Source organism: Nerophis lumbriciformis, linkage group LG08, assembly GCF_033978685.3.
Source record: "Nerophis lumbriciformis linkage group LG08, RoL_Nlum_v2.1, whole genome shotgun sequence".
Lineage (NCBI taxonomy): Eukaryota > Metazoa > Chordata > Actinopteri > Syngnathiformes > Syngnathidae > Nerophis > Nerophis lumbriciformis.
Window position 1 is genome coordinate 56,322,501 of NC_084555.2, and position 21,135 is coordinate 56,343,635.

The following is a 21,135-nucleotide window of genomic DNA, read 5'->3' on the forward strand; positions in this document are numbered from 1 at the left end:
CCCCCAGCAGGACAACACATGAGAGAAGGTGGCCCCCAACAAGACAACACATGAGAGAAGGTGGCCCCCAGCAGGACAACACATGAGAGGAGAAGGTGGCCCCCAGCAGGACAACACATGAGAGGAGAAGGTGGCCCCCAGCAGGACAACACATGAGAGAAGGTGGCCCCCAGCAGGACAACACATGAGAGGAGAAGGTGGCCCCCAGCAGGACAACACATGAGAGGAGAAGGTGGCCCCCAACAAGACAACACATGAGAGAAGGTGACCCCCAGCAGGACAACATATGAGAGGAGAAGGCGGCCCCCAGTAGGACAACACATGAAAGAATGTGGCCCCCAGCAGGACAACACGTGAGAGGAGAAGGTGGTCCCCAACAAGACAACAAATGAGAGGAGAAGGTGGCCCCCAGCAGGACAACACATCAGAGGAGAAGGTGGCCCCCAACAAGACAACACATTAGAGAAGGTGGCCCCCAGCAGGACAACACATGAGAGAAGGTGGCCCCCAGCAGGACAACACATGAGAGAAGGTGACCCCCAGCAGGACAACACATGAGAGAAGAAGGTGGCCCCCAGCAGGACAACACATGAGAGAAGGTGGCCCCCAGCAGGACAACACATGAGAGAAGGTGAACCCCAGCAGGACAACACATGAGAGAAGGTGGCCCCCAGCAGGACAACACATGAGAGAAGGTGGCCTCCAGCAGGACAACACATGAGAGGAGAAGGTGGCCCCCAGCAGGACAACACATGAGAGAAGGTGGCCCCCAGCAGGACAACACATGAGAGGAGAAGGTGGCCCCCAGCAGGACAACACATGAGAGAAGAAGGTGGCCCCCAGCAGGACAACACATGAGAGGAGAAGGTGGCCCCCAGCAGGACAACACATGAGAGAAGGTGACCCCCAGCAGGACAACACATGAGAGGAGAAGGTGGCCCCCAACAAGACAACACATGAGAGGAGAAGGTGGCCCCCAACAAGACAACACATGAGAGGAGAAGGTGTCCCCCAACAAGACAACACATGAGAGAAGGTGACCCCCAGCAGGACAACACATGAGAGAAGGTGGCCCCCAGCAGGCGCTTCTTCACGCACCTTGAAGTCGTATGTGGCCTCGGGGTTCTCGTCGCAGGCAATCACCTCAGGCGCCATCCAATATGGCGTCCCGATGAAGGTGTTCCGCCTTCCCACTGTCCGGTCCAGCTGAGCAGACACACCAAAGTCCACTGCAGGCAGAAGGCACTTGATTAACAAGTACATTAACAAGTATATTAACAAGTATATTAACAAGTACATTAACAAGTATATTAACAAGTACATTAACAAGCACATTAAAAAGTATATTAACAAGTATATTAACAAGTATATTAGCAAGTATATTAACAAGTACATTAAAAAAGTATATCAACAAGTATATTACAGTGGAGTCATTCTAGATATTCATTCATTCATTTTTTGCCTTTGAATTTCAATGAAATTATGCTGACAATTGCAGTGAATGAAAAATTGTGAGCAAAATGTGTGTATTAAAATTTAGGGTGTAAAAATTCAGTGTAAAAAATCAGTGTATAAAAAAATCTGTGTAAAAAAAATCATTTTATAAAAAATGATCTGTAAACAAAGTCAGGGTATAAACATTTTGAAGAAAAAAATCAGTGATTAAAAAAATTCAGCAAAAAAATTCAGTGTCTAAAACATTCAGTGTAAAAAAATCAGTGTATGAAAAATGTGTGTAAAAAAACAAATTTTCGAAATAAAAATTAAGTGTAAACAAAGTCAGCGTATAAAAGTCGTGTAAAAAAAATTCAGTGAAGAAAAAAAATAATTGTTCAAAAAAATTAGTGTCAAAAAATTAAGTTTAAAAAAATCAGTGTGTAAAAAATCTAGTGTATAAATGATTAGTGTAAAAAAATATGTGTATACAAAAGTCAGTGTAGAAAAATTCAGTGCATAAAAAAAATCTGTGTAAAAAATTAAGTTTATAAAAAAGTCAGTGTAAACAAAGTCAGGGTACAACAATTTAGAGTAAAACAATTCAGTGTAGAAAAAAAATCAGTGTTAAAAAATTGAGTGTATAGAAAAATGTGTGTAAAATAAATAATTTTAGAAAACATGATGTGTAAACAAAGTCAGCATATAAAGGTTTTGTGTCCAAAAATTCAGTGTTGAAAAAAAATCTGTGTTAAAAAATTCAGTGTATAAAAAAATCAGTGTAAACAAAGTCAGGGTGTAAGTATTTAGTGTAAAATAATTCAGTGAAGAAAAACATCAGTGTGTAAAAAATTCAGTGTATAAAAAAATTGGTGTAAAAAAAAAAAATAAAAATAAAATAAAAAAGTGTAAACAAAGTCAGCTTATAAAAGTTTTGTGTGAAAAAATTCAGTGAAGAAAAACAATCAGTGTTTAAAAAGATTAGTGTAAACAATATCAGTTTTTAAAAAATCAGTGTAAAAAAATTCAGTGTATAAAAAAATCTAGTGTATAAAGGATTAGTGTAAAAAAACTATGTGTATCAAAAAATATTGGACAAAAATTCAGTGCAGAAAAAAAATCAGTGTAAAAAATATATTTTTATAAAACATTTTGTGTAAACAAAGTCAGAGTATAAACATTTAGTGTAAAACAATTCAGTGTAGGAAAAAATCAGTGTCAAAAAAATTCAGTCTATAAAAAAAAACAGTGTTAAAAAAAAATCAGTGTATGACAAATTCAGTGTATAAAAAATGTGTGTAAAAAAAGAATTTTAGAAAAAATTAAGTGTAAACAAAGTCAGCGAATAAAATTTTTGTGTAAAAAAATTCAGTGTCTAAAAAAATCAGTGTTTAAAAAAATTAGTATAAAAAATTTCAGTTTGAAAAAATTCAGTGTCTAAAAAAAAATCAGTGTAAAATATTCAGTGTATAAAAAAATCTAGTGTATAAATGATTAGTGTAAAAAATATGTGTATACAAAAATCAGTGTAGAAAAATTCAGTGCATAGAAAATTCTGTGTAAAAAAAAATGCATTTAATAAAAAAGTATGTGTAAACAAAGTCAGGGTATAAACATTTAGCGTAAAAACAATTCAGTGTCTAAGAAAAAATAGTGTTAAAAGATTCAGTGTATAAAAAATGTGTGTAAAAAAAATCATTAAAAAAAAAAATTAAAAGTGAACAAAGTCAGCGTATACATTTTTAGTGAAGAAAAAAAAATGTGTTTAAAAAGATTAGTGTAAAAAATCTAGTGTATAAAGGATTAGTGTAAAAAACTATGTGTATAAAAAATAGTGGACAAAAATTCAGTGCAGAAAAAACAAATGACATTTTGTGTAAACAAAGTCAGGGTATAAACATTTAGTGTAAAATAATTCAGTGTAGGAAAAAAATCAGTGTAAAAAAAATTCAGTCTATAAAAAAACCCAGTGTTAAAAAAATCAGTGTATGACAAAAATTCAGTGTCTAAAAAAATCAGTGTTTAAAAAAATTACTGTAAAAAATTTCAGTTTGAAAAAATTCAGTGTCTAAAAAAATCAGTGTAAAATATTCAGTGCATAAAAAAATCTAGTGTATAAATGATTAGTGTAAAAAATATGTGTATACAAAAATCAGTGTAGAAAAATTCAGTGCATAGAAAATTCTGTGTAAAAAAAAATGCATTTAATAAAAAATTATGTGTAAACAAAGTCAGGGTATAAACATTTAGTGTAAAAACAATTCAGTGTCTAAGAAAAATTAGTCTTAAAAGATTCAGTGTATAAAAAATGTGTGTAAAAAAAATAATTTTAGAAAGAATTAAGAGTGAAAAAAGTCAGCGTATAAAGGTTTTGTGTCAAAAAATTCAGTGAAGAAAAAAAATATGTGTTTAAAAAGATTAGTATAAAAAATTTCAGTGTAAAAAAAATTCAGTGTCGAAAAAAATGTATTTAATAAAAAATTCAGTGTAAACAAAGTCAGGGTACAACAATTTAGTGTAAAACAATTCGGTGAAGAAAAACATCAGCGTGTAAAAAATGAAGTGTATAAAAAAAAAATTGGGGGGGAAAAAATGTGCAAAGAAAAAATGAAGTGTATAAAAAAGGAAGTGCAGAAACATTTGTTGCTTGAAAAGGTCAAACTCAATTCAGGTGACTTCAGACAGAATGACCTCATTGGCTGATTTTACACTCCATTTTTACACACTCCATTTTTAAACACACACACTTTGCTCAAGCATTTTTATTCAATGAAATGATCAACATCATCCATCCATCCACCCGTTTTCTACCGCTTGTCCCTTTTGGGGTCGCGGGGGGTTGATCAACATCATTTGATGTACAAACATCAGTAGTATAAAAAAATGTGCGTAATAAAGACAGCAAATAACCTCCAACTCAGCAAGAAATATGTGAGCAGCCAGGTTGATGGTGGAAATCCCATCCCTCACCTAGTTTGACCTCGGCGTTCTCCGTCAGCAGGACGTTTTGTCCCTTGATGTCTCGATGGATGACTTTGTGCTGATGGAGGTGAGTCAGGCCCTGCACACGCACACGCACACGCACCACCACCCATTAGCCAAGCACAGATTAGTAACCACGTCCACAACACGCACCACCACCCATGAACCAAGCACAGATTAGTAACCACATCCACAACACGCATCACCACCCATCAACCAAGCACAGATTAGTAACCACATCCACAACACGCACCACCACCCATGAACCAAGCACAGATTAGTAACCACATCCACAACACGCATCACCACCCATCAACCAAGCACAGATTAGTAACCACATCCACAACACGCACCACCACCCATTAGCCAAGCACAGATTAGTAACCACGTCCACAACACGCACCACCACCCATGAGCCAAGCACAGATTAGTAACCACATCCACAACACGCACCACCACCCATGAGCCAAGCACAGATTAGTAACCACGTCCACAACACGCACCACCACCCATGAACCAAGCACAGATTAGTAACCACATCCACAACACGCACCACCACCCATGAGTCAAGCACAGATTAGTAACCACATCCACAACACGCACCACCACCCATGAACCAAGCACAGATTAGTAACCACGTCCACAACACGCACCACCACCCATGAACCAAGCACAGATTAGTAACCACATCCACAACACGCACCACCACCCATGAGCCAAGCACAGATTAGTAACCACATCCACAACACGCACCACCACCCATGAGCCAAGCACAGATTAGTAACCACATCCACAACACGCACCACCACCCATGAGCCAAGCACAGATTAGTAACCACATCCACAACACGCACCACCACCCATGAGCCAAGCACAGATCAGTAACCACATCCACAACACGCACCACCACCCATGAGCCAAGCACAGATTAGTAACCACATCCACAACACGCACCACCACCCATGAGCCAAGCACAGATCAGTAACCACATCCACAACACGCACCACCACCCATGAACCAAGCACAGATTAGTAACCACATCCACAACACGCACCACCACCCATGAGCCAAGCACAGATTAGTAACCACATCCACAACACGCACCACCACCCATGAACCAAGCACAGATTAGTAACCACGTCCACAACACGCACCACCACCCATGAACCAAGCACAGATTAGTAACCACATCCACAACACGCACCACCACCCATGAACCAAGCACAGATTAGTAACCACGTCCACAACACGCACCACCACCCATGAACCAAGCACAGATTAGTAACCACGTCCACAACACGCACCACCACCCATGAGCCAAGCACAGATTAGTAACCACGTCCACAACACGCACCACCACCCATGAGCCAAGCACAGATTAGTAACCACGTCCACAACACGCACCACCACCCATGAACCAAGCACAGATTAGTAACCACATCCACAACACGCACCACCACCCATGAACCAAGCACAGATTAGTAACCACATCCACAACATGCACCACCACCCATGAACCAAGCACAGATTAGTAACCACATCCACAACACGCACCACCACCCATGAACCAAGCACAGATTAGTAACCACATCCACAACACGCACCACCACCCATGAACCAAGCACAGATTAGTAACCACATCCACAACACGCACCACCACCCATGAACCAAGCACAGATTAGTAACCACATCCACAACACGCACCACCACCCATGAACCAAGCACAGATTAGTACCGTAAACACATCCACAACACGCACCACCACCCATGAACCAAGCACAGATTAGTAACCACATCCACAACACGCACCACCACCCATGAACCAAGCACAGATTAGTAACCACATCCACAACACGCACCACCACCCATGAACCAAGCACAGATTAGTAACCACATCCACAACACGCACCACCACCCATGAACCAAGCACAGATTAGTACCGTAAACACATCCACAACACGCACCACCACCCATGAACCAAGCACAGATTAGTAACCACATCCACAACACGCACCACCACCCATGAACCAAGCACAGATTAGTAACCACATCCACAACATCTTTGTGGACTTCAACCCGACCTCTTTTTAACTTGACATTTACTTAGCAATGAACAATCGCATGAAGGCACTCGGGAGCTTTTTTTACTCAACTGCAGCGAGTAGCTGGCGTCCATCACAACGTTGCTTGCACAAATATACACCACCCGTCAAAAGTTTGACTGGTACTGCAACAATAAGGTAAGGGAGCGTAACTACACTATATTGACAAAAGTAATTGGCCACCCATCCTAATGAAGAGAATCAGGTGTCCTAATCACTAATCCCAGGTGTATCAAATCCAGCACTTAGGCATGGAGACTGTTTCTACAAACATTTGTGAAAGAATGGGCCGATCTCAGTGATTTCCAGCATGGAACTGTCATAGGATGCCACCTGTGCAACAAATCCAGTCCTGAAATTTCCTCGCCCCTAAATATTCCAAAGTCAACTTTATTATAAGAAAAATGAAGAGTTTGGGAACAACAGCAACTCAGCCACCAAGTGGTAGGCCACGTAAACTGACAGAGAGGGGTCAGCGGATGCTGAAGCACATAGTGCAAAGAGGTCGCCGACTGTCCATAAAGACATGGATGACAGAGTCTGGTGTGGATGAACTTGACTGGCCTGCACAGAGTCCTGACCTGAACCCCATAGAACACCTTTGGGATGAACTAGAACAGAGACTGAGAGCCAGGCCTTCTCTATCAACATCAGTGTGTGATTTCAACAATACGCTATTGGAAGAATGGTGGAAAATTGCTATAAAGACACTCTGCAACCTTGTGGACAGCCTTCCCAGAAGAGTTGAAGCTGTAATAGCTGCAAAAGGTCATATTGAACCCTATGGGATGGCACTTCAACTTCATGTGTGAGTCAAGGCAGGTGGCCAAATACTTTTGTCAATATAGTGCATTTCCACTATTATATGTCAATGTTAACACTGTATCATTAGCATTCTATAATTGGCATGCTAGCGTTTTTGCTAATTTTGCGAGTATACACCTCCATGTCAAATATTTTGTTACCTGACGAATGATGCATGTTAGCATGCTAACATTGGATTTTTTTTGCAAATTTTTAAGGTATAAACTACAGTCATGCATGCTAACATTAGCAAGTTGGCATTTTAAACTAATATATTAGGTGCTTAACACAGGTTACAGTTAGCATTTTAGCATGCTAATATACATATATATATATATATATGTCTTAATAAGGTTATCCAAAAAATAGTGCTCGATACCGTAGTAGAGCGCAATATATGTATGTGTGGGAAAAAAATCACAAGACTACTTCATCTCTACAGGCCTGTTTCATGAGGGGTTCCCTCAATCATCAGGAGATTTTAATGGGAGCATTCACATACCATGGTTTATATAGGGCACAGAGTGGGTGGGTACAGGCTGGTGTAGGGGCGTGGTGATTGGCTCATGTGTTACCTAGGAGGTGTTTCCGTCTGTGGCGGCATGTTGTTACAATTTCGCTGCGCTTGTTGAGGGATGACAGGTCTGGACGGTAAATAATAAACAGTTTCTCTTTCAAGCATAGGTTGCATCTTTTATTACCACTATTGTAAGGTGTGCTGGATGCAAGAATTTGCCATGTTATTGAATATTCAACATTATTGTCTTTGAGGTCCCAAATGTGTTTGCTGAGTTCTGTGGTATTCCGCAGGTTTTGGTTCCTGAAAGAAGCCTTGTGATTGTTCCATCTGGTTTTGAACTCTCCCTCGGTTAATCCTACATATGTGTCGGATGTGTTAATGTCCTTGCGTATTACCTTAGATTGGTAGACAACTGATGTTTGTAAGCACCCCCCGTTGAGAGGGCAATCAGGTTTCTTTCGACAGTTGCAGTCTTTGTTGGTAGGGTTAGGGTTATATATATATATATATATATATATATATATATATATATATATATATATATATATATATATATATATATATATATATGTATGTGTGGGAAAAAAAATCACAAGACTACTTCATCTCTACAGGCCTGTTTCATGAGGGGTTCCCTCAATCATCAGGAGATTTTTTCATCTCCTGATGATTGAGGGAACCCCTCATGAAACAGACCTGTAGAGATGAAATAGTCTTGTGATTTTTTTTCCCACACATACATATATTGCGCTCTACTACGGTATCGAGCACTATTTTTTGGATAACCTTATTAACACATATATATATATATATATATATATATATATATATATATATATATATACATATATATATATATATATATATATATATATATATATATATATATATATATATACACATATATATATATATACATATATATATATATGTATGTGTGGGGGAAAAAAAAAAAAAAAAAAAATCACACATACATATATTGCGCTCTACTACGGTATCGAGCACTATTTTTTGGATAACCTTATTAAGACATATATATATATATATATATATATATATATATATATATATATATATATATATATATATATATATATATATGTATATATATGTATATTATGTCCTTTTGTCAAAGAAAACACACAATATTTGCAATTCCCCTAACAAATGTCTAAGTGGAATATTTGATGTGAAGCATTTGGAGCCAATAATTCATAACATTAATTTTATTTCATTATTATTATTTGTTGAGCAATGCCAGTTCACTATAGACATTGGGGAGTCGAAAGGGCCCCACTGTTAAAAATGTTCAAACTAAATAATACATTTACTTTTTTTGCCTTCAACGCTTTAATCTCTAGATCATCTTCAAAGTTAGCCATCCATTATAAGTTATTCTTTTTTTAATATGTTTTATGCCTTTTTTTGTCATAGAAAACGTTTTTTCATGACAAAATCTGCAATATTTTCCTGAACAAATATTTGAAAGTGTAAGTAAATGTAGCTTTCATAACAACATTGATTTGCAATCATTATGTTTTCTTCTGCAATGACAGCCTGCATGGCACTTTTCTTTTTTCTTATTTAAGCATCAACTTCTTCTCTTCTCGTTACATTTCACCTCTTTGCTCTTTTCTTCCACTTGTTCATGTGTTTGTAATAGTATTTTACAAAGTTGTTCATGTGTGTTTGTAATAGTATTTTACAAAGTTGTTCATGTGTGTTTGTAATAGTATTTTACAAAGTTGTTCATGTGTGTTTGTAATAGTATTTTACAAAGTTGTTCATGTGTGTTTGTAATAGTATTTTACAAAGTTGTTCATGTGTGTTTGTAATAGTATTTTACAAAGTTGTTCATGTGTGTTTGTAATAGTATTTTACAAAGTTGTTCATGTGTGTTTGTAATAGTATTTTACAAAGTGCCATTAAAACATTAGCTGTGGGCTGCAAATGGCCTCTTTCAGCCTCTCTTAACTGCATGGAGAAAGTAGACTAGCACCTGAGAAACTAGACTAGCACCTCCAGGCAACAAGTACTCAAGTAATAAAAGTTCATTCTTAACGGAGGAGAAAGCAGAGGAAGAGAAAGTGAAAGAAGACGTCTGAGGAAGAAAGGAAAGGAAATGAGTGGTGTGTGCCAGCGTAAAACTGCTCTGAGGGTAAACACACGCAAACACACCCGACCTCACGCAGCCATCCTGCACACCTCAGCACACCAAAACAACAACACGGTGTCAAAGATAGGAAATGAAATAATTAGTATAAAAATAATACCAATAGTAAATGAAATAATTAGTATAAAAATAATATCAATAGTAAATGAAAGAATTAGTATAAAAATAATACCAATAGTAAATGAAATAATTAGTATAAAAATAATATCAATAGTAAATGAAATAATTAGTATGAAAATAATACCAATAGTAAATGAAAGAATTAGTATAAAAATAATATGAATAGTAAATGAAAGAATTAGTAGACAAATAATATCAATAGTACATGAAATAATTAGTAGAAAATAATACCAATAATAAATTAAATAAAAGAATTAGTAGACAAATAATATGAATAGTAAATGAAAGAATTAGTAGACAAATAATATGAATAGTAAATGAAAGAATTAGTATAAAATAATATGAATAGTAAATGAAAGAAATAGTAGACAAATAATATGAATAGTAAATGAAAGAATTAGTATAAAATAATATGAACAGTAAATGAAAGAATTAGTATAAAATAATATAAATAGTAAATGAAATAATTAGTATAAAATAATATGAATAGTAAATGAAATAATTAGTATAAAATAATATGAATAGTAAATGAAAGAATTAGTATAAAATAATATGAATAGTAAATGAAAGAATTAGTATAAAATAATATGAGTAGTAAATGAAATAATTAGTATAAAATAATATGAATAGTAAATGAAATAATTAGTAGACAAATAATATGAATAGTAAATGAAAGAATTAGTATAAAATAATATGAATAGTAAATGAAAGAATTAGTATAAAATAATATGAATAGTAAATGAAAGAATTAGTGGACAAATTATCAATAGTAAATGAAAGAATTAGTATGAAAATAATATCAATAGTAAATGAAATAATTAGTAGACAAATAATACCAATAGTAAATAAAAAAAATTAGTAGAAAATAATACCAATAATAAATGAAAGAATTAGTAGACAAATAATATCAATAGTAAATGAAATAATTAGCATAAAAATAATATCAATAGTAAATGAAAGAATTAGTAGACAAATAATATGAATAGTAAATGAAAGAATTAGTAGACAAATAATATGAATAGTAAATGAAAGAATTAGTATAAAATAATATGAATAGTAAATGAAATAATTAGTATAAAAATAATATCAATATTAAATGAAAGAATTAGTATAAAAATAATATCAATAGTAAATGAAAGAATTAGTATGAAAATAATATCAATAGTACATGAAATAATTAGTAGACAAATAATACCAATAGTAAATAAAATAATTAGTAGAAAATAATACCAATAATAAATGAAAGAATTAGTAGACAAATAATATCAATAGTAAATGAAATAATTAGCATAAAAATAATATCAATAGTAAATGAAAGAATTAGTATAAAATAATATGAATAGTAAATGAAAGAATTAGTATAAAATAATATGAATAGTAAATGAAAGAATTAGTATAAAATAATATGAATAGTAAATGAAAGAATTAGTATAAAATAATATGAATAGTAAATGAAAGAATTAGTATAAAATAATATGAATAGTAAATGAAAGAATTAGTATAAAATAATATGAATAGTAAATGAAATAATTAGTATAAAAATAATATCAATATTAAATGAAAGAATTAGTATAAAAATAATATCAATAGTAAATGAAAGAATTAGTATGAAAATAATATCAATAGTACATGAAATAATTAGTAGACAAATAATACCAATAGTAAATAAAATAATTAGTAGAAAATAATACCAATAATAAATGAAAGAATTAGTAGACAAATAATATCAATAGTAAATGAAATAATTAGCATAAAAATAATATCAATAGTAAATGAAAGAATTAGTATAAAATAATATGAATAGTAAATGAAAGAATTAGTAGACAAATAATATGAATAGTAAATGAAATAATTAGCATAAAAATAATATCAATAGTAAATGAAAGAATTAGTAGACAAATAATATGAATAGTAAATGAAAGAATTAGTATAAAATAATATGAATAGTAAATGAAATAATTAGTATAAAATAATATGAATAGTAAATGAAAGAATAAAAATAAAATAATATGAATAGTAAATGAAAGAATTAGTATAAAATAATATGAATAGTAAATGAAAGAATTAGTATAAAATAATATGAATAGTAAATGAAAGAATTAGTATAAAATAATATGAATAGTAAATGAAAGAATTAGTATAAAATAATATGAATAGTAAATGAAAGAATTAGTATAAAATAATATGAATAGTAAATGAAAGAATTAGTATAAAATAATATGAATAGTAAATGAAAGAATTAGCATAAAAATAATATGAATAGTAAATGAAAGAATCAGTATAAAATAATATGAATAGTAAATGAAAGAATTAGTATAAAATAATATGAATAGTAAATGAAAGAATTAGTATAAAATAATATGAATAGTAAATGAAATAATTAGTATAAAATGATATGAATAGTAAATGAAAGAATTAGTATAAAATAATATGAATAGTAAATGAAAAAATTAGTATAAAATAATATGAATAGTAAATGAAATAATTAGTATAAAATAATATGAATAGTAAATGAAAGAATTAGTAGACAAATAATATGAATAGTAAATGAAAGAATTAGTATAAAATAATATGAATAGTAAATGAAATAATTAGTATAAAATAATATGAATAGTAAATGAAAGAATTAGTAGACAAATAATATGAATAGTAAATGAAAGAATTAGTAGACAAATAATATGAATAGTAAATGAAAGAATTAGTAGACAAATAATATGAATAGTAAATGAAAGAATTAGTATAAAATGATATGAATAGTAAATGAAATAATTAGTATAAAATAATATGAATAGTAAATGAAAGAATTAGTATAAAATAATATGAATAGTAAATGAAAGAATTAGTATAAAATAATATGAATAGTAAATGAAAGAATTAGTATGAAAATAATATCAATATTAAATGAAAGAATTAGTATAAAATAATATGAATAGTAAATGAAAGAATTAGTATAAAAATAATATGAATAGTAAATGAAATAATTAGTATGAAAATAATATCAATATTAAATGAAAGAATTAGTATAAAAATAATATCAATATTAAATGAAATAATTAGTATGAAAATAATATCAATAGTACATGAAATAATTAGTAGACAAATAATACCAATAGTAAATAAAATAATTAGTAGAAAATAATACCAATAATAAATGAAAGAATTAGTATAAAATAATATGAATAGTAAATGAAAGAATTAGTATAAAATAATATGAATAGTAAATGAAAGAATTAGTATAAAATAATATGAATAGTAAATGAAAGAATTAGTATAAAATAACATGAATAGTAAATGAAAGAATTAGTAGACAAATAATATGAATAGTTACCCTGAGAATCTCTCTGCAGATGTAAGCTGTCCATTCTTCTTTCAGAGAGTTGCCTTTGGTGTTCTTGATCAGGTCTGTGACAGAACCTGCACCGCAGAACTCCATCACCAACTACACCACACACACACACACACACACACACACACACACACACACACACACACACACACACACACACACTTTTTACTCACTCTACTACTACTACTACTACTACTACTACACTACAGTCCTACTACTACTACTACTACTATTACTACTTCTACTCCTACTATTACTTTTACTAATCATACTATTACTTCTACTAGTATTACTTCTACTACTAATACTTCTGCTACTATTACTTCTACTAGTATTACTTCTACTACTATTACTTCTACTACTAATACTTCTACTACTAATACTTCTACTACTATTACTTCTACTACTATTACTTCTACTACTATTACTTCTAGTGGCCTAGTGGTTAGAGTGTCCGCCCTGAGATGGGTAGGTTGTGAGTTCAAACCCCGGCCGAGTCATACCAAAGACTATAAAAATGGGAGCCATTACCTCCCTGCTTGGCACTCAGCATCAAAGGTTGGAATTGGGGGTTAAATCACCAAAAATGATTCACAGGTGCGGCCACCACTGCTGCTCACTGCTCCCCTCACCTCCCAGGGGGTGATGAAGGGTGATGGGTCAAATGCAGAGGACACATTTCACCACATCTAGTGTGTGTGTGACAATCATTGCTACTTTAACTTATCTTTAAGTTAAAGTAGCAATGATCATCGTCAACAAAACAAGTTGTACTTTTTTTTGTTTACAGGTTAGTGTTTGTGTTTTGTAACTGTATATTACTGTACTGTACGCAAGTCTTATATGTACAGTACAGTCTTTTCTATTGTAGGTGTTATTTCAGGGCTTTAATAATATAAAAACATTTATTTAGAAGAATTCTTACTTCACGTGACTGCCCTACATTAATATTTAAATACCAAAAAGTCATGTAAATAAATTAGTGCTGTCAAATGATTATTTTTTTTTAAATCACATTTATCCCACATTTGAATTTGTATTCATCCTAATTAATCACAGTAATTTACCTGCTAACATAATTCATATCAACCAAAAAAAAAGACCCAGATATTTTGACAAAAATGCCATTTTATCATCTGAAAACAATTTTTTTAAATGTTTTACTGAAGGAACCTATTTATTTTTGCCCAAAACCTGGGGAAAAGTATTTTCCCAGGTTTAGTTCTGTCAGGGTTTATTTTGAAGGAAAATGCTGAATGCCTCACTGCACGCTCTACACGAAGAACAGCTCACATGTCAACATGACATTTGTTGCTGCTGCTAACCCAACCCTAACTCTCACACCCCATTACAGCCAATCAGACTCATCACATTTTGGAATTGGGATTAATCATGATTAATCACAGTTGATTACTTGCTTGCATTATTCAAATTAGCTTAAGAAAAGACCCCAATATTTGTACACAAATGCAATTTTATTGTCAGAATGTCATTCAGGAAGGTTTTACTCGAATGCATGAGCTGTGGTTATTACTATCTACCTGAATAATTATTTACTTCTATATAAGTAGATACTGGTCTCATATAGTTATGTTGTACTTGTAAAATAGGGAGATAGTGTTTAAAAAAAGACCGATACGACACATGTCAAAATGCCAAATATGAGGATATTTGGTCAATCTCTGGTTTTGTCATCCCAATAACTCCAGAATATGAGACTTGATCCACATGCATTTTAACGTCATCACTTCAAGAAAAGCCAGTAAAAAAAATGACACACACCCAGAGTTGGTCATCAATTCCAGGAGGATTCTTCTTGATGAACGCTCCGTAGTAGGTGGCGATGTTGCGGTGATGGCTGTACTTCTTCAGCATGTTGATTTCCGCTTTAATCTCCTCTTCTTCGTCCTAAACACCCCCCCCCCCCCCCCCCCCACACACACACACACACACACACACACACACACACACACACACACACACACACACACACACACACACACACACACAGAAGAAGCATCAGCAAGCGATGAACTTCTTAATGAGCAACAAAAGGCTGCTTGATAAATTGGCATTTTTTTTCCAGCGGCAAAGAAGACAGCTGGCTTGTGAAGGATCATCTAACAACTTGTGAAGGAACCTCTAACAACTTGTGAAGGATCCTCTAACAACTTGTGAAGGATCCTCTAACAACTTGTGAAGGATCATCTAACAACTTGTGAAGGATCATCTAACAACTTGTGAAGGATCATCTAACAACTTGTGAAGGATCCTCTAACAACTTGTGAAGGATCCTCTAACAACTTGTGAAGGATCATCTAACAACTTGTGAAAGATCCTCTGACAGCTTGTGAAGGATCATCTAACAACTTGTGAAGGATCCTCTAACAACTTGTGAAGGATCTTCTAACAACTTGTGAAGGATCATCTAACAACTTGTGAAGGAACCTCTAACAACTTGTGAAGGATCCTCTAACAACTTGTGAAGGATCATCTAACAACTTGTGAAGGATCATCTAACAACTTGTGAAGGATCATCTAACAACTTGTGAAGGATCCTCTAACAACTTGTGAAGGATCCTCTAACAACTTGTGAAGGATCATCTAACAACTTGTGAAAGATCCTCTGACAGCTTGTGAAGGATCATCTAACAACTTGTGAAGGATCCTCTAACAACTTGTGAAGGATCCTCTAACAACTTGTGAAGGATCATCTAACAACTTGTGAAGGATCCTCTAACAACTTGTGAAGGATCATCTAACAACATGTGAAGGATCCTCTAACAACTTGTGAAGGATCCTCTAACAACTTGTGAAGGATCCTCTAACAACTTGTGAAGGATCATCTAACAACTTGTGAAGGATCATCTAACAACTTGTGAAGGATCCTCTAACAACTTGTGAAGGATCATCTAACAACATGTGAAGGATCCTCTAACAACTTGTGAAGGATCCTCTAACAACTTGTGAAGGATCCTCTAACAACTTGTGAAAGATCCTCTGACAACTTGTGAAGGATCCTCTGACAGCTTGTGAAGGATCATCTAACAACTTGTGAAGGATCCTCTAACAACTTGTGAAGGATCCTCTAACAACTTGTGAAAGATCCTCTGACAACTTGTGAAGGATCCTCTGACAGCTTGTGAAGGATCCTCTAACAACTTGTGAAGGATTATCTAACAACTTGTGAAGGATCATCTAACAACTTGTGAAGGATCCTCTAACAACTTGTGAAGGATCCCCTAACAACTTGTGAAGGATCCTCTAACAACTTGTGAAGGATCCTCTAACAACTTGTGAAAGATCCTCTGACAACTTGTGAAGGATCCTCTGACAGCTTTTGAAGGATCCTCTAACAACTTGTGAAGGATCCTCTAACAACTTGTGAAGGATCCCCTAACAACTTGTGAAGGATCCTCTAACAACTTGTGAAGGATCCTCTAACAACTTGTGAAGGATCCTCTGACAACTTGTGAAGGATCCTCTAACAACTTGTGAAGGATCCCCTAACAACTTGTGAAGGATCTTCTAACAACTTTTGAAGGATCATCTAACAACTTGTGAAGGATCATCTAACAACTTGTGAAGGATCCTCTAACAACTTGTGAAGGATCATCTAACAACTTGTGAAGGATCCTCTAACAGCTTGCAAAGATTGTAATAAATCCTTTAGAAGAAGACAGCCTGTCCTTTCCTTTAACTTGGGCACACACATCTATACCTTTAGCAGTTTTAAGCCAGTCATTTCCAGGAGTTATCTCACCCTCTGAAACACTTACTTAATGTGTTGTCTTCATTATAACACTTACATTATAACACTTTTAACTTTTTGCGGCTCCAGACAGATGAGTTTTTTAGCATTTTTGGTCCAGTATGGCTCTTTCAACATGTTGGGTTAAATGTTGCAAACAGACCCTTTAACTCAATTCCTAAAGATTTTAGTTGGCTAAAATTCCAGTAGAATTTGTCCACTAAAAGACAAAGTATAAAGGATAACGCATCTTTGAAGTTGTCTTGATAGCACTTTTATTAAAGTTATTACCATAAGTGTACAACATAATCAATCAACACTGTATAATTTAGCATATGCAGATAGATGCACTTCAATAAATACGATTATGGTGCATCACATTATTTCAGAATCAATTCACACTAAGGGATTAATTAAAGCCTCAGAATAGTTTTTACTTCATTTCCGGACGTAAATTGAATGGAGTGTAGTTTTATGATGCAAAGCAGTTGAGATACAACATATTCACTTGCTCTGAGAGGAAGTGTCAAATGAAATTATGCGTACACTTGTATTCAAATAATTGTGTTTATTTAACAGGAAATAATGGAAAAATAACCTTTTTTCCAAGACACAATATAGAATGTGAGATATAACAGAATAATGCATTTGTTTTCAAAACGCTTACAAAAAAGTGGGACCTCAAAAACGTACTGTGGGACCCCATTTTGATGACTTGATGGGGTCCCACAGTATATTTCCTAATATTTCTTTATTTATGAAACAGACATTTTTTGTTCACATGTTAAAAGTGTTTTAACTCATGTATCATGTTGTCATTGTATGCATGTTCAAAGCAGAACACAACGAGTCATTTATTTCATGAAGACAAGAATATAAGTTGCTGTATTACCTGATTCTGATGATTGGAACCAGACAGGATTCACTATTGGCCCTACATCCCGAGTGTCTCAAAGGGCTGCACAAGCCACAACGAAGCTGATAACTTCCACATTTTCCAGTTTACATTGTGAAGGAGAAAACAAGTCCTCCTTTCTGTCCAATACCACATTAATGTGGCTGTTTTTTGCCATCTTATTTGTCCGGCTTTCACATTGTTTTGATACACTTTAGAACAGGGGTGCTCATTACGTCGATCGCGATCTACCGGTCGATCTCGGAGGGTGTGTCAGTCCATCACCAGCCAGGCATTAAAAAAATAGTCCTAAAAATGAGCGATCATAAATCTTCACTATGACGTCACTTTGGTCACTTGATTGACATTCACAGCACCCGAGGGTCTTCTGAGATGACTCATTAAAATGACCGACTGGAAGGCGAGAAACACTTTATTTCAACAGACTCTGGCGCCGTACCTGTCGTCAAAACTCCAAAGATCGACTGCACAGTTGCACAATAAAAGCTCTGCTTCATCCTGCCTGTGCTACCAAAATAAGAGTCTCAGAAAGCTGGCGTGCACAAGCTAGCAAGCTGCGGAGTTTGCCGACAATGTATTTCTTGTAAAGTGTATACAAAGGAGTACGGAAGCTGGACAAATAAGATGCCAAAAACCAACCACTTTCATGTGGTATTGGACAGAAAGGAGGACTTTTTTTCTCCTCCATTCGAAAATGCGGACCTTATCAGCACCACTGTCTGATTCCTATCAATGCAAGTCATCAGAATCAGGTAATACACCAACTTATATTCTTGTCTTCATGAAAGAAAGGAATCTATATGTGTTAAACATGCTTGTATTATCTTTAAACACCTTTAACTTATTAACAATATTAACTATATGTGTTAAACATGCTTGTATTATCTTTAAACACATTTAAGTTGTTAACAATATTAACTATATGTGTTAAACATGCTTGTATTATCTTTAACCACCTTTAAGTTGTTAACAATATTAACTATATATGTTAAACATGCTTGTTTTATCTTTAACCACCTTTAAGTTGTTAACAATATTAACTATTTGTGTTAAACATGCTTGTATTATTTTTAACCACCTTTAACTTGTTAACAATATTAACTATATGTGTTAAACATGCTTGCATTATCTTTAAACACCTTTAACTTGTTAACAATATTAACTATATGTATTAAACATACTTGTATTATCATTAAACACCTTTAATGTATTAACAATATTAACTATATGTGTTAAACATGCTTGCATTATCATTAAACACCTTTAACTGGTTAACAAAAACATATATTTCATAAATAAGTAAATATAAATGATATATATGAATGAGGTAGATCCCCACGACTTGATCAATTGAAAAGTAGCTCGCCTGCAGAAAAAGTGTGAGCACCCCTGCTTTAGAAGAAATGCATTGTTTTGATACACTTTACAAGAAATGCATTGACGGCAAACTCCCAAGCTTGCTAGCTTGTGCGTGCTAGCTTTCTGAGACTCTTACTTTGTTGGCGCAGGCAAGATAGAGCAGCGCTTTTATTGTGGAGACAGGAACTGTGCGGTCGGTCTTTAGAGTTTTGACTATGAAAATAAAAAAGTGCTGCAGCCAGCGTCATCTCACAATCAATCAAGTGACAAAAATGACATCACAGTGAAGATTAATGTGTAAGGTTTATGGCAGGCTTGGGCAATTATTTTGCCTCGGGGGGTCAAATTTAGAGAAAAAACAGGTGTCGAGGCCTGTATATTTATTTTTAGGAACACTAATACAAAACCTCACAATAATGTCTGATTGAAAGCTAAAAACGTTATGATAGACGGCCTTAAAAAACAGAATGTACATGAAAATAAAGAATGTTACAATATTAACTATGAATGATAAAACCCTGAATATTGACAACATACGAACGTCACACCCCCTCTCCATACACATATTTTACAATCAAGAGAAACACAACAAAAATGCAACAAACAGTGAAATATGAACGTGAAGAGTAAAAAAACACCAACAATCTGATATATGTGATATATCACTAAGCTTTATAACTTTCTTGTAAAAATCTCCTTCCGTGTCTGACACCCACATTTCAGGCTGGCCGTTCTGGAAACACTCTGTGGAAATGCTCCCCACCCACACTGCTTGGTGCCTCGTCTGAGCTGCCGTGACTTACATTACCATAGTAACTAATTACATTACCATAGTAACGAATTACATTACCATAGTAACTCATTACATTACCATAGTAACTCATTAGATTACCATAGCAACTAGTATAGCATGCAAAGTGGCCTAGTGGTTAGAGTGTCCGCCCTGAGATCGGTAGGTTGTGAGTTCAAACCCCGGCCGAGTCATACCAAAGACTATAAAAATGGGACCCATTACCTCCCTGCTTGGCACTCAGCATCAAGGGTTGGAATTGGGGGTTAAATCACCAAAATGATTCCCGGGCGCGGCCACCGCTGCTGCCCACTGCTCCCCTCACCTCCCAGGGGGTGATCAAGGGTGATGGGTCAAATGCAGAGAATAATCTCGCCACACCTAGTGTGTGTGTGACAATCATTGGTACTTTAACTTTAAAAGCGCAGATTCCAACCATTGAAATACTTTGTATTGGTGGTTTCCCAAAACCAATATTTTGGTACCGGTACCAAAATTATTTTGATACTTTTCGGTACTTTTCTAAATAAAAGGGACCACAGAAAATTGGTCCCTTGATAAGACAGATCTGGTCTATGGTCCCTTGATAAGACAGATCTGGTCTATGGTCCCTTGATAAAACAGATCTGGTTTATGATCCCTTGATAAGACAGATCTGGTCTATGGTCCTTTGATAAGACAGATCTGGTCTATGGTCCCTTGATAAGACAGATCTGGTCTATGGTCCCTTGATAAGACAGATCTGGTCTATGGTCCTTTGATAAGGCAGATCTGGTCTATGGTCCCTTGATAAGACAGGTCTGGTCTATGGTCCCTTGATAAGACAGATCTGGTCTATT

The 21,135-nt window shown here is 34.4% G+C and overlaps 1 protein-coding gene across 1 annotated transcript in view; it reads right to left on the minus strand.

The window, feature by feature from the left end:
• tnika (TRAF2 and NCK interacting kinase a) overlaps window positions 1-21,135 on the minus strand; it is a 227,707-nt gene that overhangs the window by 91,598 nt on the left and 114,974 nt on the right. The window contains exons 4-7 of the mRNA XM_061969225.1: window positions 15,263-15,388; window positions 13,463-13,573; window positions 4,405-4,495; window positions 1,099-1,229 (exon numbers count right to left, since the gene is read on the minus strand). Of these exons, the coding sequence (XP_061825209.1) occupies window positions 1,099-1,229; window positions 4,405-4,495; window positions 13,463-13,573; window positions 15,263-15,388 (459 nt within the window). The remainder of the gene's footprint in view (window positions 1-1,098; window positions 1,230-4,404; window positions 4,496-13,462; window positions 13,574-15,262; window positions 15,389-21,135) is intronic.